The following is a 25,578-nucleotide window of genomic DNA, read 5'->3' on the forward strand; positions in this document are numbered from 1 at the left end:
CAGACACACTAACTGCAAAGACTCCCTTTTTGTGCTTCGCACACAGGAGTCAAAAATAATAACCCCAACAAATACAAAATGTTTTTTTCCCTATAGATCTCAAAATCCCCCCAAAAATTGCATTGAATTGCAGATCACACACAATAAATATTGTCTTTGAAAACATCAATGTACTTAAAATATATGTAGAAGTCTATCATACAATAAAACAATAACTAACAGTGGATAATTAATTGTATGATTTCAATGAGATCTTTATCGAATTGCACACCATTAACTTTATCCACCTTTGATACCCTGTGATGTCTTGTAAAGTGAGCAAGGTTACAGTACAGTGGCAATATTATTTATTACCAATTGGAATACTCTGAACTTAATTTATTTTCTTCTACTACAGTTCAAGTGATTATAAATTCATAACTCGCATTTGTTTTAATAATAGTTTATACATTTGCGTAAATGACTTGCATATGTGCTCTTATATTATAGAAGCACTTCTAATGGACAAAATAGCGTAACTTCTAAATCAGCATTATAACGTGCAGTAATGTGGTCTATTTTCATCCAACTCATTTTCTGATTTTGATGAAGATACCAGCTGCAATCGTTAACACGGCTCCCCAAATAATGGTCACCAGATATCCTCTAAGTACAAGTATGTACGTTAGTCCCCAACCTGGAAAAAATAATTATGGGATTTAAAATTATCATCACCACAACAACAACCATTACATCGTCACCACCACATCCTCACCATGACAACCATTATATCACCATCACCACAACAACCATTACATCACCACCACCACATCATCACCATCACAACCATTATATCACCATCACCACCACAACCATTACATCATCACCATCACAACAACAACCATCACAGCCATTATATCATCATCACCATCATCACAACCATTATATCATCATCACCATCACAACCATTACATCATCACCATCACAACTATTATATCATCACCATCACAACCATTATATCATCACCACTACATCATCAGTATCACAACCATTATATCATCACCATCACAACCATTATATCATCACCATCACAACCATTATATCATCATTATCACAACATTATATCATCACCATCACAACCATTACATCATCACCATCACAACCATTATATCATCATCACCATCACAACCATTACATCATCATCACCACAACCATTACATCATCATCACCACCACAACCATTATATCATCACCACTACATCATCACCATCACAACCATTATATCATCACCATCACAACCATTATATCATCACCATCACAAGCATTATATCATCATTATCACAACCATTATATCACCATTATCATCATCACCACCATCACAACCATTATATCATCACCATCACAACCATTATATCATCACCACTACATCATCAGTATCACAACCATTATATCATCACCATCACAACCATTATATCATCACCATCACAACCATTATATCATCATTATCACAACATTATATCATCACCATCACAACCATTACATCATCACCATCACAACCATTATATCATCATCACCATCACAACCATTACATCATCATCACCACAACCATTACATCATCATCACCACCACAACCATTATATCATCACCACTACATCATCACCATCACAACCATTATATCATCACCATCACAACCATTATATCATCACCATCACAAGCATTATATCATCATTATCACAACCATTATATCACCATTATCATCATCACCACCATCACAACCATTATATCATCACCATCACAACCATTATATCATCACCATCACAACCATTATATCATCATCACCATCACAACCATTATATCATCATCACCATCACAACCATTATATCATCATCACCATCACAACCATTATATCATCACCATCACAACCATTACATCATCACCATCACAACCATTAGATCATCATCACCATCACAACCATTACATCATCATCACCACAACCATTACATCATCATCACCACCACCACAACCATTATATCATCACCACTACATCATCACCATCACAACCATTATATCATCACCATCACAACCATTATATCATCACCATCACAACCATTATATCATCATCACCATCACTACCATTATATCATCACTATCACAACCATTATATCATCATCACCATCACAACCATTATATCATCACCATCACAACCATTATATCATCATCACCATCACTACCATTATATCATCACCATCACAACCATTACATCATCACCATCACAACCATTACATCATCACCACAGCCATTACAACATCATTACCACCACCACAACAACCATTACATCATCACTATCACAACCATTATATCACCATCATCACCATCACAATCATTACATTATCCTTACCACCACAACAACAACCATTACATTATCACCATCACAACAACAACCATTACATCATCACCATCACAACAACCATTACATCATCACCATCACCACAACCATTACAACATCACCATCACAATCATTACAACATCATTACCACCACAACAACAACCACTACATCATCACCATCACAACAACAACCATTACATCATCACCATCACAACAACAACCATTACATCATCACCATCACAACAACCATTACATCATCACCACCACCACAACAACAACCATTACATCATCACCATCACAACAACAACCATTACATCATCACCATCACAACCATTACATCATCACCATCACAACCATTATATCATCATCACCATCACAACCATTACATCATCATCACCACAACCATTACATCATCATCACCACCACAACCATTATATCATCACCACTACATCATCACCATCACAACCATTATATCATCACCATCACAACCATTATATCATCACCATCACAAGCATTATATCATCATTATCACAACCATTATATCACCATTATCATCATCACCACCATCACAACCATTATATCATCACCATCACAACCATTATATCATCACCATCACAACCATTATATCATCACCATCACAACCATTATATCATCATCACCATCACAACCATTATATCATCATCACCATCACAACCATTATATCATCATCACCATCACAACCATTATATCATCACCATCACAACCATTACATCATCACCATCACAACCATTAGATCATCATCACCATCACAACCATTACATCATCATCACCACAACCATTACATCATCATCACCACCACCACAACCATTATATCATCACCACTACATCATCACCATCACAACCATTATATCATCACCATCACAACCATTATATCATCACCATCACAACCATTATATCATCATCACCATCACTACCATTATATCATCACTATCACAACCATTATATCATCATCACCATCACAACCATTATATCATCACCATCACAACCATTATATCATCATCACCATCACTACCATTATATCACCATCACAACCATTACATCATCACCATCACAACCATTACATCATCACCACAGCCATTACAACATCATTACCACCACCACAACAACCATTACATCATCACTATCACAACCATTATATCACCATCATCACCATCACAATCATTACATTATCCTTACCACCACAACAACAACCATTACATTATCACCATCACAACAACAACCATTACATCATCACCATCACAACAACAACCATTACATCATCACCATCACCACAACCATTACAACATCACCATCACAATCATTACAACATCATTACCACCACAACAACAACCACTACATCATCACCATCACAACAACAACCATTACATCATCACCATCACAACAACAACCATTACATCATCACCATCACAACAACCATTACATCATCACCACCACCACAACAACAACCATTACATCATCACCATCACAACAACAACCATTACATCATCACCATTACAACCATTACATTATCACCATCACAACCATTACATCATCACCATCACAACAACCATTACATCATCACCACCACCACAACAACAACCATTACATCATCACCATCACAACAACCATTACATCATCACCATTACAACCATTACATCATCACCATCACAACCATTACATCATCACCATCACAACCATTACATCATCACCATCACAACAACAACCATTACATCATCACCATCACAACCATTGCAATATCATCACCACCACCACATCATCACCGCCACATCATCACCATCACAACCATTACAACATCATCACCACCACAACAACCATTACATCATCACCACCACAACCATTACATCACCACCACCACAACCATTACATCATCACCACCACCACAACCATTACATCATCATTATCATCATCATCATCACCACTACAAACATCATCTCCATAAGCTAAGAATTGTTAGTAACAATGATGTAGTCGAGTGTAAAAATCACTTGAAAATGACATCAACAATAATTTTTCATTTATTTTGAGCACACCTTTTTACAAACTGAGCAGACATTGATGTTAGAAATAAGAGTACATTTATGTTAAATAATTTATTCTGTTTTATTTCTACCTACCTCTGAACATGATACATCTCATAGCTTCTGTTGCGAATGTCTGCGGTAAAGCGTAACTAAGATACCGCAGAGGATACGGTATAGCTTCAACTGGCCATATTATACCTAAAAACAAAACAATGTAAATGATATATTCCCTGTCAGTAATTTAGTGACTTTGATATTTAAAATTATACACAATGAGCACAGTAATGTAAATCTTTCAATAATTTAGGTTTCATACAAATCAATACAGTTAATTTCATGAAGACATGATTACATTTTTTTGACCATTCATTCAAAAAAACCCTTGCCAATTAACCATGAGTCTTCGCAGCAAATATTTCCAGTTGAAATAAGCAATCACTCACAAGCCATTCACCCATTCAAATTTTGCCCAGGAGAGCAAAACAAAACTTGTTTAATTTTTTTTTTTTTTAATTTTACACAATTAATTTAATGCCATGCATTAAGCACATATGAGATCTAAAAAAAAACAAACATTCATGTCTTCATGAAATTCACTGTTAGCATTAGCTTTGATCAAAATTATTGACTGGATATAATACATAAACGAAATTATGTACCCGTACAACTCAACCTGCAATCTTTCTAAGTTTCACTTTTTGTATGTCAATGTCAAATTTTGACATTTTACATAGAATAAACCACATATAGCATTTTCAAATATATCACCCAAAATCAACAAAGCAAAATACATAAAAATGTGGAAAACTTTGCACAACATTTAGACAGGAAATTGAAATCTGAGAAACAGTTGTGGACATGTTCAAGATATTAGGGAATTTGATGCTAAAAACGGCCATCAGTAGGCCATATTTAACCTAATAAAAAAGTAAATTAATGAGCATATGTGTTGAGATCACGTATTGTATAGGTTAGTCAGAAGTTGGTCAATGCATTTCAAAGAAAGCATAGAAGTGTATGTTACTACTAAAGCACCAATATTATGAAAATTTAGACTTATACTTGTAGCTACAGTAACTATCAACATTATTCATTCTTTTTCTGAGGGTTTCCCACCTGAAATTATCCTTACAGATTAAAAAAGCATTAATTTCTAGAGTAGCAATTTTTAAAGTAATATGATAGTTTTATTTGGCACAGTGTTTTTGGATTCAATTCCCCAAAGTTTGCATCAGTTCTAATGTGATCATAATAGTAACTGAATTATATTATAGAAAAACAGCTGAACTAACCACCTGAAGAAAATGTTAAATTTACATTTCTGACCGTCATTCTAGTGGGATGTCAGAAACTTGTGCTTCAATGAAAGATTTAATACAGGTGTTTGACCTGAGTTCACCTGAATGACCTCTTGCACAGAAAACTATGAGGGCATTATAGGGCTATAAAACATATAAATCATATAGCAACGCCCACTTTAGTGACATTGTGGGAAGGACACTCACCGCTTAAAAGTAGATTCGGGTAAAACGATCCAAGCGATACTTGTACGGCAGCATTTTCGTCGTCAATACATGCTGAAATTAGTAGTCCATATGACATACCGCAAAACCCTTGCATTAGCGTTAATATAAGAACTAAGAGAATGGAGCCCTCACACGGAACCTAAAATAACACAAAGATGGAAATGTACTGCATGAGCAAGATTAAAGCCACTACACATGTATCGCACTTTATATCTCACCACTATGGGGGGGGGGGGTCAATGTGGGTCCCATACAATGTATAATATAGATTTTTCGTTGACATGAAATCATACAACTGGTGATTTACACCCAATGCCAGTGTGATTACAACAGCAGTACTACTAATTAGCTCACCGAATTAATTAGAAATTACCAACATCACTTTTTAACAAGCAGGCCAAAGATACTGGTGTTCTCTATTATCAAAAGGATGTGTCACCTCAACCATCCTCCCTATGGTCCATGCCCCAACTCACTTGTGCAATAATCTTATTCAATAAAATCATTCTATACATATTGAATAAAAGTACAAACATGAATTAATAAATTCTATATTTATTTTTATGGAATGACATGCTTAAGTTTGTGGAAATAACAGAACATCATGGTGGAGTAATTTTAATTAGTAAAGTAGACTCTCTAGCACCAAATATAAATACGTATTAAATATCTTTGAATACAGACATGCTGTGGGTCAAAACAAGCTTTTAATATGATTGGATGCTGAGTAAAGAAACAAACAAACGAACCTTAAAGACTCCTAATATGAATGCTAATTCAAGCACTATTTGCATCATCATAATTATAAATTGAGTCATGAGATGAGCTAACATCAACTCGGCTGCATTCACACCTGAAACAAAATTATATAATTAGCTGAATCCATAATTAGCTGCTACTGGCTAACACATTTTGTAAAACTTTTAGACTTATATGTGTTTGAAGAAATGAGGGGGGTTTGTAAGTGTTTTCGTCAAAGGGTTTGCACATTTTTATGTTCATTAATTTTTGGCAAAGAAAACATTACCTATTAACCCATTGAGTGCCACATTTTTTCCTGTCCAAAATTCAGTGCAAATACTTTTCACATTTTACAAAATAGTCACCAAATGTCGTCATCATTTTGGATCATACAGACAGTTTCAGATATTATTTTTAGTTTTTTATCAACAAATTTGTCAATTTCCAATAATCTTTCATGTGGGAAGAAGCAGACTGTAGAAAATCATTTCAGAGATGGTGCCAAAAGTTGACAATGGTGTTTAAAGTGCTAATGTCCATCCTAAGCTACTGTTGCTAGGGTTTTTATGTACACAAAGAAAATCTATCATGTGTTTTTATTGAAGCAATAATCTTTTGTTTTGCTCTATTTTTATTTACAATATTGAACCTTTTCAATTATTCATTATATTTTCTCTGATATTTTTTCATAGGTAGGAACATGTCTGATTGAAGTACACTAGAAAATCTCACATGGAATAGCATCACCATCGCATGTTATAATACATGGATATATCTGAAGTCACATATCTTTGTCTTATAAATTCTTGACAACAATAATTGAATTATTACAATAATAATTTCAACCTTTGAAAAATGTTAAGTAAATTTAGACTCAGTGATCACAATCTAGAGATTGAACTAGGGAGAAGGAACAAACCAAACATTTTTTTAGATGACTGAACATGTAAAAGATGTAATATAAATTCTCTTGATGATGAGAAGAATTTTATCCTTAAATGTCCTTCCTTTAAAAGTGAAAGGAAAAGACTTTTTGAAGATTGTGATCTCAAGTCTAATTTACCAGATGATATTTTTCTTGAGGAAATGAAAAATGCAAAAGCCCTTTCACTATACCTTAAAGATACTATCTATAAATCCCTGATTAAAAGTTACGAGAATATTAAAGTTATTATTTTGATATTTCTTTAGTCTTTATTTTGTCCGTTTTATTGTTTGTCTTTATTACATTTGTTTATTTATGTCTTGTTATTCTCTTTACCTTACTAAATCCTCAGATGATTTAGTTGTGTAATAAAGTTATTATAATAATTGAATACATATGAAAATTGTATTTTAACTAACCAGCAACCCAACTTCTGTCAAGTAATCCTTCTTTTCTTTCAATGATCAAAGTCAATGCAGTTAAACCAACGGCGAGAAAAAATGTGATACTGTGAATAAAAAAACAGATTGATAATTTGTTGTTGTCTCTCAGATTTTATAGTAAGTGGTGAAATGCAACAGGGTATGCGGTTTCTATTTGAGCATTTACACATATGAAAAATGGTAAAATTTCTGTTCTCAATTGCTCAAAAAGAATGGGTTTGGTTTCTATTAAACATGCAGATTTTACGGTAATAATGATAATATTTCTTCTAATAAGAAAAAAATTAAAGTAACATACTCGTATATTGGTCACAAGTTTGAAAGAAATATAAAGCATTTCATCTACAGTTATTAGAAAAGATTAATAACATTATCAATTTGTTAAATTGACAAATTTAAAATTAAAACCCCAAAAAATATTTATAATTATATATGCATGGAAAAGCTTATTGGTTCTTCGATAAAACTGGATTTTTAACCAAAAACTATGCCAGAAACAAAAATATATTGAAAGTTAAACCTAGTTTTGACCATACAGCAGCACCCACTTGTTTTGTTCAGGTTCTGCTCTTAATACAGTAGATGATGTCTCATGTGGGAAATACTAGGTTATGGATACTTAAAGTTGAAGGCTATGACCTCTCACCTCAATATGACACCAGGTGCCATAAAATCAGTAAACGAGGAATCTGCATTTCCGTAAATTGGTTCTGTAAACTGACAAAACAAAGTGTAAGTAATTATAATTAGTATATTAAATTCAAGGAGTGACCATTGCGTTACAGGATTTATCCTGTTGTTTGGATTAAATGGCATTCAAGTTTGAATTTCTGACTTCAAAATGGAAAGCAAGTGAGCAACTAAGATTAATTTATATGAATACAACAATGTCCATTGTATGCTCTGTCATTTGCTTGTTAATAATTATTTAATGCATGTCATGTGACATTGAAAGGATCATTCTAATGTGTCTATTTGATGAGAATATCCAATGTGTAATTGGTCAGTCGCTTTGAACCCCATCCTTGACCAACTTTTTCAATTGCACCTTGCCTATATGAGCTACACAGACTTATCCAAGGTACAAAGTCTGATTTACAATAGCAATTTAGCAAGTTATATACAGTTATCTAACTAATATAATGGTGGTTTACAAGTTATACGCAGTGACTACACTCCACTGCAATATAACAACTCTGCACATGAATTTTACCATACAACCAATCTGCTTAAAGACAAGGAGTCATCTGTACATTTACAGGAATAATTTACATGGTCAGAACAATGGGTCACATCACAAAGAGTGGCATAAGATATTCAAAGATTATTTCTTTATGATGGATGAAGGGGACTGGAATGGCAGCACTTGAGGTGCCTAGATGGCAGTAGTCAAGGTACCTGGATGGCAGTAGTGAAGGTACCTGGATGGCAGCACTTGAGGTGCCTAGATGGCAGTAGGTAGTCAAGGTACCTGGATGACTATAGTTAAGGTACCTGGATGGCAGCACTTGAGGTGCCTAGATGGCAGTAGTCAAGGTACCTGGATGGCAGCACTTAAGGTGCCTAGATGGCAGTAGGTAGTCAAGGTACCTGGATGACTATAGTTAAGGTACCTGGATGGCAGCACTTAAGGTGCCTGGATGGCAGCAGTCAAGGTACTTGGATGGCAGTAGTCAAGGTACCTGGATGGCAGTAGTCAAGGTACCTGGATGGCAGTAGTCAAGGTACCTGGATGGCAGCAGTAAAGGTGCCTAGATGGCAGCAGTTAAGGTGCCTGGATGGCAGCACTTAAGGTGCCTAGATGGCAGTAGGTAGTCAAGGTACCTGGATGACTATAGTTAAGGTACCTGGATGGCAGCACTTAAGGTGCCTGGATGGCAGCAGTCAAGGTACTTGGATGGCAGTAGTCAAGGTACCTGGATGGCAGCAGTAAAGGTGCCTAGATGGCAGTAGTCAAGGTACCTGGATGGCAGCACTTAAGGTGCCTAGATGGCAGTAGGTAGTCAAAGTACCTGGATGACTATAGTTAAGGTACCTGGATGGCAGCACTTAAGGTGCCTGGATGGCAGCAGTCAAGGTACTTGGATGGCAGTAGTCAAGGTACCTGGATGGCAGCACTAAAGGTGCCTAGATGGCAGCAGTTAAGGTGTCTGGATGGCAGCACTTAAGGTGCATGGATGGCAGCAGTCAAGGTGCATGGATGGCAGCAGTCAAGGTGCATGGATGGCAGCAGTCAAGGTGTCTGGATGGCAGCAGTCAAGGTGCCTAGATGGCAGTAGTCAAGGTACCTGGATGGCAGTAGTGAAGGTACCTGGATGGCAGCACTTGAGGTGCCTAGATGGCAGTAGGTAGTCAAGGTACCTGGATGACTATAGTTAAGGTACCTGGATGGCAGCACTTGAGGTGCCTAGATGGCAGTAGTCAAGGTACCTGGATGGCAGCACTTAAGGTGCCTAGATGGCAGTAGGTAGTCAAGGTACCTGGATGACTATAGTTAAGGTACCTGGATGGCAGCACTTAAGGTGCCTGGATGGCAGCAGTCAAGGTACTTGGATGGCAGTAGTCAAGGTACCTGGATGGCAGTAGTCAAGGTACCTGGATGGCAGTAGTCAAGGTACCTGGATGGCAGCAGTAAAGGTGCCTAGATGGCAGCAGTTAAGGTGCCTGGATGGCAGCACTTAAGGTGCCTAGATGGCAGTAGGTAGTCAAGGTACCTGGATGACTATAGTTAAGGTACCTGGATGGCAGCACTTAAGGTGTCTGGATGGCAGCAGTCAAGGTACTTGGATGGCAGTAGTCAAGGTACCTGGATGGCAGCAGTAAAGGTGCCTAGATGGCAGTAGTCAAGGTACCTGGATGGCAGCACTTAAGGTGCCTAGATGGCAGTAGGTAGTCAAGGTACCTGGATGACTATAGTTAAGGTACCTGGATGGCAGCACTTAAGGTGCCTGGATGGCAGCAGTCAAGGTACTTGGATGGCAGTAGTCAAGGTACCTGGATGGCAGCACTAAAGGTGCCTAGATGGCAGCAGTTAAGGTGTCTGGATGGCAGCACTTAAGGTGCATGGATGGCAGCAGTCAAGGTGCATGGATGGCAGCAGTCAAGGTGCATGGATGGCAGCAGTCAAGGTGCATGGATGGCAGCAGTCAAGGTGCATGGATGGCAGCAGTCAAGGTGTCTGGATGGCAGCAGTCAAGGTGCCTAGATGGCAGCAGTCAAGGTGCCTGGATAGCAGCAGTTAAGGTACCTGGATGGCAGCACTTAGGTGCCTGGATGGCAGCACTTAAGGTGCCTGGATGGCAGCACTTAAGGTGCCTGGATGGCAGCACTTAAGGTGTCTGGATGGCAGCACTTAAGGTGCATGGATGGCAGCAGTCAAGGTGTCTGGATGGCAGCAGTCAAGGTGCCTAGATGGCAGCAGTCAAGGTGCCTGGATAGCAGCAGTTAAGGTGCCTAGATGGCAGCACTTGAGGTGCCTAGATGGCAGTAGTCAAGGTACCTGGATGGCAGCACTTAAGGTGACTGGATGGCAGCAGTCAAGGTACTTGGATGGCAGTAGTCAAGGTACCTGGATGGCAGTAGTCAAGATACCTGGATGGCAGCAGTAAAGGTGCCTAGAGGGCAGCAGTTAAGGTGCCTGGATGGCAGCACTTAAGGTGCCTGGATGGCAGCACTTAAGGTGCCTGGATGGCAGCACTTAAGGTGCCTGGATGGCAGCACTTAAGGTGCCTGGATGGCAGCACTTAAGGTGCCTGGATGGCAGCACTTAAGGTGTCTGGATGGCAGCACTTAAGGTGCCTGGATGGCAGCACTCAAGGTGTCTGGATGGCAGCACTCAAGGTGCTCGGATGGCAGCAGTCAAGGTACTTGGATGGAAGCACATAGTTGCTTGAATGGTATTGCAAGGAGTTGGCAAAGAGCAGTCAAGGTGCCTGGATGGCAACACCAAAGCTAGTTCACCGATGTAGTGCTCTGGAGATCAGTCATAGATTAGTTCAAATATGCTCTTCCTCCGAGAAAACAGAAAGACAATAGAATTAGACAGAATGAACAACTGATACTCACTACTATTGGTAACTGAGCTAGATAAGTATTGCCGACAAGAGACAGAGATATGTTGTTAGCAAAATCTTGAAATGCAGTCATAATTTCTTGCTGTAAAGTTACTGCTATTTGTACATCTGAAAAACAAAACAATGATATTACCAACAACCCTGAACTCATTATCAAACATATTATATTTTATTGATATACTTACCATCTAAAGTTAGTAACTATATAACCATTTATTGTAAACTGTATCAGAAAATAATTGAATGATTAGAGTTGTATTGAATTGATACTGTAAAACATGACTTAGCTAACCTGTTATTTTAGTTAATTTAGCTAATCGATAATTTCGCTAATGCATGAAGTAGCGAATGAAGCATATGCTCACAATGCTTGCACAATCCTGGCTGAATGAAGAATCTTTTAATTCATACATTGAGTCAAATTCACTAAAATGGCATGTAGCTATTTTAACATGTGTTATAGTATAAACAAATTGTGATGCTTACTTGTCATATCTAAAGACACTAGTATTGTGCTGCCTACAATGGTTTCATTGTCCACTTTCATTCCAAGCATATATCTGAAAAAAAAAAATAATTAGCCAACCTAATCATTGTAATCTACTGTAGAAAGAATCAAAGTAGCACATGATCTATTACATTGATTTACATCCAGTTTCTAATCTAGAGTAATCTCTTTCTGATAGTTGAATACAATTTATCTGAAAAGGTCTACGCCTTTAATTCAAAAATGATCCAATCCTAAATACATGTCAGTAAACCGGCCTTATTCTTACTCATTTATATACTTGTGCATTCGAAGAAATTGTTAACAAGATTTGCATGGCGTTCTTTTGTTTTCAGGATTTTAAAACAGAAAATTAAACAAATTACTCCATCATAATTAGACAGCAAGTGATATATGCAATTTGAGTGCAGTGCAGTGTTACTGAAAGCAAAAAACAGACTCTGAGAAAACCAACATGCATAAACAATAGTCAGATGTCTCAGATGAACTCAATTTGGAGAGGTTAAAGTTACTGGCTGAGATTCATTCCTCGGCCAGGAGGATTCTGGGATAAAAAATACTTTGATACATATAGGAAGGACACACAGCACTGTTTCTATTGCGAAATGCACTATATGCGTATGTACTGTGAAGTACTCACATTTGCAATTCGTGCATACAAATGTCAGGAGAGACAACAGTGATAATGCTAGGATCTGTCGCCTGATACAAAATTATTGTTAGTTCTATACCCATAATGATCATTACCTTTTTAACAAATCTTGTGAGAAATTTGGTCCAAAATGAATCACAGCCCAATATTCACCTCTTTTTGCTGCTGACATGGCATCTGACATATTCTCAAATGCATACTGCAAAAAAAAAAACAGAAACAATTTCAGTTAACTCAATAAATAATGATGAATAACATAATAAAAAGGTACTATGAGAAGCTTGTCAATGCAATTTTTGTTATCTTTTACAAAATAAACCTTCAAAAATGTTTCCAGATTTGTATTTTACTAATGGAAAATTAAGTCTAGTTGTACAAAAATTACAAAGAAATTATCGAAAAATTCATAAAATGAGCAAAAAATATTGCAATACAAATTTGATGTTAAACTCATGACTTGACTCTCAAATAAAAAACACTCACCTGGTGGATGATTTTTGTGTCTAGATGGTTAAGATAATGTTGACTTAAAGCGGGAGGATTCTCTTCATTCACTATGGCAACTGGTATATGATGAGAATCTCCACCAATAGCAAGACAGAAAAGAACAACTTGTATGACAGGAAGAATGACTTGAAATATCAGGAAACTATTAATAACATAAACAAGATTATTATTCATAATGTTTTGATTTTTAGATTGATCAGAATGATGAGTACAAATAGATGATGATGATCTATAATTTTACTCCCACTTAGATGCAAAAGATCTTATCTTATCTAGATATAGAATTCTTTATTAATACCGTAAAGATAATGTGACATTTCTATTTTGGTTAACAAGTTAATAAAGTTTTTACATAGTTGAGTGATTATAAGACTAGCCGTAAAGGTGAGACAATTTACAATATGTAAGAATATGGCATATGTTGTTTATTTATGCCGGTAATGTATTCCTTATGTTGTAACACTGTTACTGTACTTTATGGTTTCTTTGATTAGTGAAGTGTTCTTATTATTATGAATGTTTTTTAGCTACCGGTAGTTATATCTTGGAATCCATCTACTAGTATACAGGATTTGGCTGTTGCATATATTATAGAATGCCTCTGTTGTTTGCATATAAGATGCATTTGGTTGTGAAATGTTCTTCATCTTCAATTTTGGCAAGTTCTGCTTTGTAGTAGTATTCTAGGTTTTTGATGACGACCAGTTTCAATTTTCAGTTTGTGACAACTCATTCTAAATCTTGCAAGTGTCCCTATTGCTTTTCTGTCATTGAGTTTTTGTAAATAGGTTTCCTGTTGGATGTTATTTTTGAATAATTTAAAAGTCCTTGGTTTTGAATCAGTACTGTTCATGTTTGACATCCATGTATTCATATAGTATTCCTTACATAATTGTTGACAGTGTTGTTTTGTTATTTGTATATCAACAGGTTTTGTTGTATGTTTTTTTTCAGATCATGTAGTTTTGATAACCAGCTATTTTTCAACACTGTTAATAACCAGCTATTTTTCAACAGATATAAGTGGCTAGTACATAGTACACCTGAGGCTAGACTTAATGTAGTAATATGCTTTAGTAGTATGTACTATAGCCAGATATATATTTTATAATAAAGCCCACTTACCCTGGTCGTCTTTTGAATCTAATCAAGTCTTTAATGAAAATAGCTAGTACATTCCATATACTTGGGCAGTAGGCATTGAATTTCTGACAACAACCTAGGGAGTCAAAAACAAACAAACATGTGAACAAAGATTTTAATGACATTTTCCAACTTTTTGGGGAGACGATGACACATACTAGGTTGAGAAATTTGCCACCATAAGTGTGAATGTACAGCTAGTTTTAAATTGTGAAATATTAGTACACAATTTTTCATTGATTCTAACAAATGCTAATTGAAGAAAATCAAATTTGAGTACCTGATTTTGATTTTACTTTGACAGAATCTCTATGTCCTAGGAGAGCTGTGTTTTCATCAGGATCTTCATAATCTCTATGTAAAGGCTTCATTTTCTTGTAAGTCACAGAAACTGGTTCTAGCTTTAAAGCATAATAATATTAGCATAAATAAACAATACAATCATGGAAAATATTCAAATATGTGAATAACAACTGCAAAATAGACAGACACTTCTTTAGGGACGACGTCAAAAGATCGATGTCGGATAAATAACTTATTTGCTTTAGTTTGGCGGTGGGGGGCGGGGGGTTTCACCTCAAAAAGTTTCCATCCTACAAAAACGATTTTGTTTTTTAATGAAGTCAAAAAAAACTTGGAGTATTTGTAGTTCGATTTTTTTCTATCCAATCATAGACAAAAATAACAGAAAATGAAAAAAACAAAACATCCAAGACGAGAAAATGGTTTGGTCCGAGTGTAAATATGTGAGTCAAATGAGGTCAATTTCAGGTCATGGACCTAGAGCATGCGCAGAACCCTGAAAAGTAGTTTGCGCATGTGTATACTCCGCTTCATTATTACAACCAACTGCTATGCCATACTACTGTCCGATTATCAATTTGTATTTAATGGTTAATGTAGTCTGACACCATGATCAATATTTATCAATTAAGTTTCAGTGGGGGGTGGGGGGTTTGGGGAAAAAACTAAAAGAATTAAGTTTTTTATCCGACATCGATCTTTTGACGTCGTCCCTTATAAGACCTGGGTTGTTGAATACAAATCTGCTGTATTACATTATATTATAAGCCATAAAATACCATTAGTTATAAACAAAAATTAAATTATATTACATTGAAATATTATAAGTGTGGATGTCATAAAGTTATACATGTGTATATACCGGTATGTGTCATTTTGAAATCGAATGAAACTTTTGAAAGTAAATGAATTAATTATCGATTGTGCAAGTTTTTAAGCACTGTGGGATAGAATAATTACAACTTAAATATGTGTTCAAATACTTTCTTTTATAGAATTGTCATTACTTACGGAACTGTCAACACCATCGTCTTCATTGACTTTGTAATCTTGCTGACAAAGCTTTAAAAACACAGCTTCTAATGTCTAAAAAAATATCTGATTAGATTATTATGATTGGAAAGACTATTTCTTTTATTAATGTTCGTGAAAGGAGTGAAAAAAATGGCCAGTCTGGCATTTAACACTTATCTGGTATGTATTCCAGACGGTATTTTTGATAAAATGTTTTCCTTTTACCTGTTATCATGACTTGTCAAAAAGACATTAGTGTGGTTGCATACTAATAACATGTTATCAAAGACAAACATCTTTAACACTTACAGCTGTTCTGAGAATTATTCAGACAGTCAGTTAGCAAAATGACTTGCAACTTTGCAAAACACTTTGGTCTTTGCCCAATCTAGACTTGTCGGCGCCACTTGATTGACGGGCGCGTGGTTTGGGATTACTATTTCATAGGGGTTGTCGGCTTGGTGAATTGCAAGTATTATCTAGTGTGCGTTTACAGCAACCATTCTTTATTTTTTTATATTTATATTGTACATATATTCAGTAATTTTAAAAATCACAAATTGGGTGTTGCTTAAATTTGTCGCTCATTTTAGTCAGTTGTACCTGTTACAAAAATGGACTAGGCATAATAACCGTCGTCATACCCTGTTATTTTCAAACTGCAGTGGAAAAAGTGATTTGCTCAAGGAAGGCACTTTTGATTTGACAAAGTCCATCAAACCCTTATAATCAAGTTTTCCGTCCGTGTATCCTTAACGTACTCTCACACCTCAGTAAAAAATCTGAATTTGATACATAATGCACCAGTAATGTAAAACAACTTTTAGTTTGGACCAAAACTGTCCAATGCTAAGAAACTTTTATTTATTTTGAGCCTTTCCGCCAACGACGAGTTCATTAATACCTGGGGTTACTCAACACTCGGGAGTTGTTTTGTAAATTACGCTATATCAGGTGGACTCAGACAGTTATACCAATTTAAAATAAAACATATGCATATGAATGCATATACAACATATAACCTGTTAATGTATGGTAACCAACGCATGTCGTTTTGAAAACAGAGTTTTACCCGCATCTAGCAAGATAATTGAATGATCCCAATTGTGGGTGTGTCAATACAACAATGCCATCAAGTCTAGATTGGATTGGAAAAGAACAATTTCAAAGTTCCAAGATATATTGCTTGATATATTCAGTTGCCTGTCTGAATAATTCTCAGAACGGCTGTAAAGTGTCATATTTAAAGATTTCTCTGACTCTAAAAGTTTGAAAAAATTAGTCTTTCACTGAATTTAAAATTGCATAACTGATGTTATCACACTGATTACCGGTACTACACGTACCTCCAGATTATGATGGCTGATTAGTTGTTGAGGAGGTGATTCGGCCAATATATGTCCATTTCTCATAAGTCCTACAATATCAGCTTGTCTTGCCTCCTCGATGTAATGGGTAGTTATAATTATTGTCACATTACCAGATTTTGTCAACTCAATCAAATGTTGCCAGATCCTGTAAACAAAAACAAAAAGATAAATCTGATACAGAGAAACCAGAAAAATCCAGTTTGAATTCATTAGCATAAATTAGCATATAAATACATGAGGAAAAAATACATAGAAACCAACCATAGTTGCTACTAGATAATAAATGCTATATTATTAAAACAACAAGTTATTTCTGATAGAGCCTCCCCCAAATATGAATGTTTATTAAGCACAGAAAGATATTAAATATATTTCTAGTTATTGATGTCTACACTTTGGTTACCTCAATCTATGAATGACAATTCTTTTGACCAAATAGAACCAATGTTACCAACTACACACAAGTCTCTTTCTGATTGGTTGACAAATACTTGCATCTGATTATTATCAGATTGATATTGAATAACAGGTTATCATTATAGTGTTTAAACATGTCACAAAATAATTAAATCTTGACAACTAACCGTAAAATACTTTATTTTTGTTATTTTCACTGAAGTGAAAATAAAATCTAGCGACTATACCTTTTTTTCTACATTTTACATTCAACTTGTCAAAAATCAGTGAAAATTAATTCCATACAAAACACCCAAAAATTCTTTTCAGCGAAAATTAATCTAACTAAAATAAAGTATTTTACAGTAAATCATTCACTTTCATTTCACATTATTGTGACTACAAGAAAGAATGGAATGGCAATATTGGAATATGCAACACTGTTTTGCTAATGATATAGCCATATTGCTCACAATATAGCCATTGTCTCCTGTGACAACACTTAGTTTTTTTTTGTTTTTTTTGTATTTTTTTTGTTTGCAAAACAGTGCGTCATACTGCAATATTGCCATTCTATTCTTGTGGTCACAGTAATACTTAAGGTAGCGAGAAGGTTTTGTGACGTTTTTAAATAAAACATTCTCTGTCTGTGGTCTCGTTCAGAACAGTGATTTAGGTTATATATATCAAAAGACTAAGTATAGAGGTGCAAGTTCGCACAAACTGGACAGACATTGTTTACATAATTATCACGTGACATCAAAAATGGCGAACCTTGTAAAAATGACTAAGTCCGCGATTGCGAGAGCACACTGCGGAATTTCCTGGTGAAATTTACGTCATGCATTGTCCGTAATCAAGTCCATTGAAATGCGTCTCCGATAATCAAAAGACCTATTATTCCGATTTCTATGCAGGTTTGTTTTTTTGTCCCCAAATTATTTCATACTTGGTACCTTTAACAGACTATTATTCTGTGACAAAGCATTTTCTTTAAAAACCCAGATATATTTCGCACCATCATTATCTTTTGAACGATAACTGCGAGTTTGAATGTCCTAGTTCGCACACACTTGATTTGGCGGCGATCCCAATGAGTCGTACTCGATAAAAACTTCAACTCGAGAAAAACGCGAAAAACAGTTTTGGTTAATAAAACACTGTAGATTTGCTGCATTATTATAAATATACACTAAAAATGGCCAAACATATTAACCACTGATATCATAGAACTCATAAAGAGTGTCAGATAATGAATAATTTCAAGCTCGAGCGTGAAAAATGAAGAAAACTGCTGGCATTTGAGTCCGTACTCCAGGAACGTTCGGGTTTTCCATTGTTATGCAAACGAACAACGAGGGATAATCCTCTGACAAACATTCCTGTCCCACTGTACACGCTGACAGTTTACAAACAAGCTAATCCTTCAAGTGTCTCTGATAAGACATCTAAAAACAGTTTTCATGGTGAAACAAAATGGCCGATGTTTGAAAAAAAATTGCTGTGTCAGAGTGCGACACTGACTGGCAGATTTTTCTTTGCCTCGTCTGTCAACGCTTTTTTTCTTTTCTTCGCCAATGCGTTAGAAAAAAAAATGTATTAGTAAAATAGAATATTGACTTGGAAAATAAAACAATTTAAAAAAAAGTTGTGCAAAGTTACAGTACTCCTTTCGCACAACCTCCCGCCCGCTTCCGCTTTCCAATCACCTTTTTCTCTCACTTTTGCGACCGCTTGTTGAATTCGACCAGACAATTTCCGCTTTATTTTCGACCGCGCAAACCCCGAAATATCACCGCCCACCTGCTCGCTCGCGCGCATTTAAAATTCAGACTAACAGAATAATTTCCGAGGTTCACATTGTCTTATAATTGTCTTTCTGGTTTTTATAGATGTTGAACAGCTGACAAAAGTTCAAATACTTTTTGTTTTAACTATATATAATTATATGCACGCAACCTGACCATTTGACCTCGATTTGGCTTGGACTGAATATTTTATTTTAAACAATATTCTGACGTGAAATACAAAATGTATTTCAACACAAGTACAACATGGTTGTCTGGGGTTTCTTTCCTGATTGTTGAGTCTTCGCAATGTGTTTTGTATAATTATTGTTGTTTTCCCCGATGCTGAAGGACCGTAAAGCTAAATGGCAGTTACATGCATGAGCTGAGTGAAAGAAAATATTTATAAGCCTAAAATAAAACCTAATATTATACCTCTTTGTGTATTTGTTAATTTTACATATGTTTGTCATGACAGTATGTTTGTAAATATGTAGAAAAATCTCGTCTTTCGTTTATAATTTCTAGTGTTTCTTTGGATCGTCAATCCCCGTTGGTTTCTCCATACTGAGTTTAGGAAGGGCGTCGAACAACACCGTGACAATCAGCCGAGAGAAGACAAACATTGACCGTAATTCATGGGGATCATGTCCGTAATTTGTGGGCTGAAACCCCAAATAATTAATCAATATTATTATTTTAATATATATTTTATTTTACATCGCAAAACTAAACCATGCCCAAAACAGAGCTAGAGTTGTTCGCGGTGAAACAACCGCATTGAAGACGATGCAACTTCAACTAGCCATTTTTTACCTTGAAATAAAAAAAATGAAAATTCGAAGAGCATCGGGGAAAATATTAATAATCATCCTTATCAATCGCTTGCTTTATTTTATTCGAATCCATGAAATTCACGATTTTTTTTAACATTGTTGGCAACTTCCGCGCTAAAAAAGATTGAAAATGTGGGTGTGGTTATTTTGCAAAGTCCTGTTGATAATACGGACAAATATGGTTCTGTGACCCAGGTCGTGCTCCGATCAGGTGACTCTCAGGTGATGTTGTAACAAAGCATATTTGACGCTAATTGAAGGGTCTTCGTACAATCCAATCACCGGCGTCGATTCACATGGTTTTTTGTGCTGTGACAGGCTTCAAAATTATTCGCTGAAAAACATATATTTTGACAAACTGATGGAATTTGACCTTAGTTCAAAAAGAAAATACTAGGCTAAGATACATTAGAGTTCAGGCGAATCAGTTTTCTCTGCAAGTTGTGAAATAAAGTAAACCAGAGTAGCGTCGATGATTTTCAGCCCTGAAGGACTTCCGTGTGAATCCTGAGTTTTGAATTGTTCATCGACTGGCCACCAAATAGTTATGGCTATAACTAAATTTGACACGTTTTTCTTTTAAGCCCAATAAATTATTCATACATGTCAAGCTCTGTTCGATTTTTTCAGGGCATGTGGCCGTTTTTAGTCGAAAATATTTTTTGTGGGAACACTTTTGTGGTACGTATACGGTATAGACCGAGCTCATTCAATGATCGTGACTTAATTTTAAAAATTTAATGTCAAATTTTACCAGACGTGGACTGATGTGGATTCGGTATCGTTATTTTTGGAGTTAATCACTAACATTTCCTCGTTTCTCTGCTCTGTCAAAAGGAGTTACCTAGGCTTTTTTTACGTAACTGTCTCATTAAAATAAAAAAACATATTACATCTAGAACAAGCACCCAAAACACGTAACAAGAGGTCCCAGTTCAGTTGCTTTCACGATACAAGTGTCATACAACTACTAGATTTGAAGTGTCGTACAGAATTTAATAATAGTTAATACTAGTTGTATGTTCACACTTTACTATCAAAACCACCATTTCGACCACCCATGTGCCAGTTTTCAGTGTTTGGGCGAGCGGTCAATGTTTTCAATGAGCGAGCGAAAAAAAAGCGCGATTAAAATGCGGTCGGTTTCCGGTCGGACAAGACCGTGTGGTCGGAAATTAAGCGATAAGCGGTCGATGTAAAAGCGGAAGGTTGGGCGAAATGAGTACTGTATGACCATGTTTCTCCGACGAAGTCTCGACTGACAATAATGCTGACAATGGACGTTAGATAAACACGCGTTGTTTGCAACTGGAAGCTTATCACCCGTTATATCAGAATCGTCAACAACAGAGTATACAGATAAGATGTTATCATTTAAACCCTTTCAAAGATAAACATTATGCAAATATCCACGAAACGGCAGTTGTAGTCTTTTCTGCTAGTGTTTTAAAACACTAATTTGAGCAACGTTATTTCGCAATTTCGATCTTTTGTAAACCTGGGGTGATGTATCAAGGTCTAAAGTAACCGTTTTATCAATTTTTGAAAAATCAAGAAAAAAGTGAAAATTTCCCTTCTCGCTACCTTAACTGTTTTTCAAAACTCTATAAAACCATAATTTCTCTTTAACAAATTTCGGTTCAAAATTTTACAGATTTTTTGTGTATCTATCTACAATTATCAATTTTGGACTGAATTCAATTCCCCATTAGCGACAGGTTGTGATTAAAATTATAGAAACAATGTATTTGTGCCTATTTTGTAAAAGGTGACACTCATTGACATCGGAGTTCAAGATGATAAAAATAGAATAATAACTAAACCTGGCTCTTAGAACGGGATCCACACCAACAGTGGGTTCATCTAAAATCAACAACTCAGGTTCATGCAGCAGAGCTACAGCAAAGGAGACTCTTCTAGATTGTCCACCACTGAAAACAAATATCATACTATATAAAATACAATATATGATACAATGCATTTGCTCTACCCCCGGTAATAATAAAATGTCGAAAACATTTATAGCATCAACCTACAGTAATGTACTTTAATGTAGCAGGTAATGTCATATTTTAATACTGTAAAACCATTTATTTTAACTGGATTTTATTACAGGTACTGTAAAACCATTTATTTTAACTGGATTTTAATATAAGTACTGTAAAACCATTTATTTTCACTGTATTTTATTACAGGTACTGTAAAACCATTTATTTTAACTGGACTTTAATACAGGTACTGTAACACCATTTATTTTCACTGTATTTTAATACAAGTACTGTAAAGCCATTTATTTTCACTGGTTTTTAATTTCACATTTTGATGTTTTGAGCAATTTTACTGAGTTTTTAAATTCACAAACTTTGCAGGGAAACAATGAGCTATATTGTTACATGTTGAAATGTTTTTAATTTATTGGATTTTACTTACAGTATTAGCAAAAATATGGTAGTGAAATTAAAAACCAGTGCATGCAAATGGATTGTAGAAGTACTTTTTTTTCTGATGTCAGACCAGCAGATCACTATTTATTTTATTGGAGATGGAGGGAGGTTGGTCTGTAAATACGGTATTTGTAAATATGAAATAATTAAAAAACACACACAACAAAAAAAACAATAAGATAAAGGTGCAGCATCTGAGGAACATAAACAAATCTTTTCATTAGCTAGTCCTAAATGAAATATGAAAATTCAGATTACTTCTTTTAGCACCAAGCTAAAACTGAATTTTTCACCTCCCATTTCACGGTTGTACAAGTACCTGCATCTGTCACTAAATTATAACAAATTTAGAATGACCTTACCTTAAATGACCTATGATGGTAGATTTGGGAGGTAGATTTAAGAATTCTAACAGGAACTGTATCCTGTCATTTATCTGTCTGGATGTCATTTTATTAAGTCTCCCAAAAAAGGTGAGAGTTTCTCCAATTGAGAATTCAACATAAAGAGCTGTTTCCTGCGAAAGTATAAAATATAATTCAAAAAGTGGTATGGACTGGTGAATCAATGGAGGGATATATGGGTTAGATTGGGGATCACATGGAATAGAATGGGCTGGAATGGGATATGGTATATTGAAAAACATGATGAAATGGGTTGTAAATGGGTAAGTTGGGTGAATGGTGGGTTTTGTCATGGTGTCAAGGATAAAAAGGGATGGGTTGTAATATTGAAGTATAATTCTACAGCATAGTGTGGGTTAGATTGGATGGGATGAGATGGTTTTGGATAATATGGGTGTAACAGGGCACATAAGAATGACATAATATGTTGGCATACACTATATTGGGATGAGACTATGGTGCATCATGGGAAAAAAGGGATGCAAAGGATGCTGATAAAATACATGTCAATCAGTTATGACATTATAGGCATTAGACATAAAAAGACACCGAGAGATTTTTGACAAGAAAGCCACATGACATGTTTGTGGCCATCAAATAATACTTTATTCTCTTTTGTCATTATAACAACTGTTAGGTTAGAGAAACGATGGACATAATGACACCCAACTGGATAAATAATGATCTTCTTACCTGAGGCATATATCCAACCAACTTTCCTGGCACACCATGACCAGTTGTTCCAGGTTTCTGTCCAAGTACAAGGATGTTGCCTTTTTCATTGTTTAGCCTTGCTAGCATGCACCTAAGTAATGTCGTTTTCCCACATCCACTTGGTCCCAGTAAGCCATAGCTATTCAAAAATAAGAAACGCATCTAGGATCTTTGATAGAATTTCAATTTTAAGATGTGCACATAATAGTGTGCATATTCTGCACTGGAGAGGATCTAGGCTTGTGAGACTGTGAGAAAATATATTTTACACCGGGGAAAAACTTATATATGAAGTGTTAGTTCAATGAATCTCTGTTTTAAAGGATTTCATGGTTATTGGAATAACACAGAGAGTATATACTTGCATCTTAAATACACACACACAATCACATTGACATATCAAATTAATGACATGCATAGATATGTAATGAATGTACCGGTACATACAATAAATCCCAAAACCAAAATTAACCTATCATACTTACAGGGCTATACAGAAACAAAACATAATCTCCTTTGCTTTTTTTCAAAACAAAGGCAACATTAAAATATAACAATATCTATGTTTACATCCCAGGGATTGCATCTGTTTTGATCACATGCATTTTAGGATACATGTACATTGACAGAAGTTTAATGGGACCTCCTGTTTGACAACTAAATAATATACAGCGAAATAAATTGAGGCAAATTTAATTTAACACATTAATGGTGAATCATTTCTGAATGTCAAGAAATATACAGAGATTGACCAAGAAGTATGTACGCTTACATTGCTCCCTGTGGTAACGTTAGGTCAATGCCATGCAACACAGGTGAACTTTTACCATAGGATTTATGGACGTCTTCACACAACACCGCAATCTCACTGCTACCGGGCATTCCCATATTAGTCTGCAAAGACATGGTGGTTACTACACAGGATAAGAAACCGCCGATGTCATTTTATGTTATTGGTACAGAGACTAGATGTAACCTTTGATCGTGTCCTTTGATCTCCCGCTGAAAGTTTGTGACCCTAATAAAAGTCGGTTCATTAACACCACACAGACACAGAGAAAGTCAATTTCTATACATTTATCATAGAACACACTCCAAATTGTTTCCTCAATAAAACTAATCATTTGAACATCATATTTTCAGCAACAAAATTTTAATGCAACAATTCGCACATTTTTAGGTTTTTTTTCTACAATTTTTTTCATAATTTTGGACCAAATAGGCATAACTTTTCATTTGCTACAGGTTTTGAACAAAATTTTTGAAAAAAAATATGGAAACAATTTTGCAGGTTTATTTTGTGAAACATGGTGAAAGTTTAATAGAATGGGTTAAATACTACATTCTAGTAAATATTTGTCTTTGTCA

General features: G+C 35.5%; 1 protein-coding gene across 1 annotated transcript; it reads right to left on the reverse strand.

The window, feature by feature from the left end:
* Positions 1 to 343: 343 nt before the first annotated feature.
* On the reverse strand, positions 344 to 25,116 carry LOC102803451 (ABC transporter G family member 20-like). Its single transcript, XM_085504642.1, has 18 exons — positions 24,983 to 25,116; positions 24,190 to 24,349; positions 23,455 to 23,609; positions 22,472 to 22,579; positions 17,606 to 17,774; positions 16,257 to 16,331; positions 15,223 to 15,343; positions 14,925 to 15,018; positions 13,776 to 13,941; positions 13,388 to 13,491; positions 12,619 to 12,692; positions 12,125 to 12,240; positions 8,706 to 8,776; positions 8,036 to 8,124; positions 6,700 to 6,803; positions 5,930 to 6,089; positions 4,518 to 4,622; positions 344 to 676 (listed from the first exon to the last, which is right to left on the reverse strand). The coding sequence occupies exons 1-18, from the start codon at positions 25,114 to 25,116 to the stop codon at positions 570 to 572; spliced, it is 2,112 nt and encodes a 703-aa protein (XP_085360768.1). The 3' UTR covers positions 344 to 569.
* Positions 25,117 to 25,578: the final 462 nt, after the last annotated feature.

Source organism: Saccoglossus kowalevskii, chromosome 10, assembly GCF_978046115.1.
Source record: "Saccoglossus kowalevskii chromosome 10, keSacKowa6.1, whole genome shotgun sequence".
Lineage (NCBI taxonomy): Eukaryota > Metazoa > Hemichordata > Enteropneusta > Harrimaniidae > Saccoglossus > Saccoglossus kowalevskii.

Coding starts and splice junctions, on each gene's coding strand:
- LOC102803451 (XM_085504642.1), bottom strand. CDS start 25,116: ATGTCTTTGCAGACTAATATGGGAATGCCCGGTAGCAGTGAGATTGCG. Junction 15,344..16,256: donor ACGATGGTGTTGACAGTTCC/GTAAGTAATGAC, acceptor TATGCTTTAAAG/CTAGAACCAGTTTCTGTGAC. Junction 6,090..6,699: donor TCATATTAGGAGTCTTTAAG/GTTCGTTTGTTT, acceptor GTGTTATTTTAG/GTTCCGTGTGAGGGCTCCAT.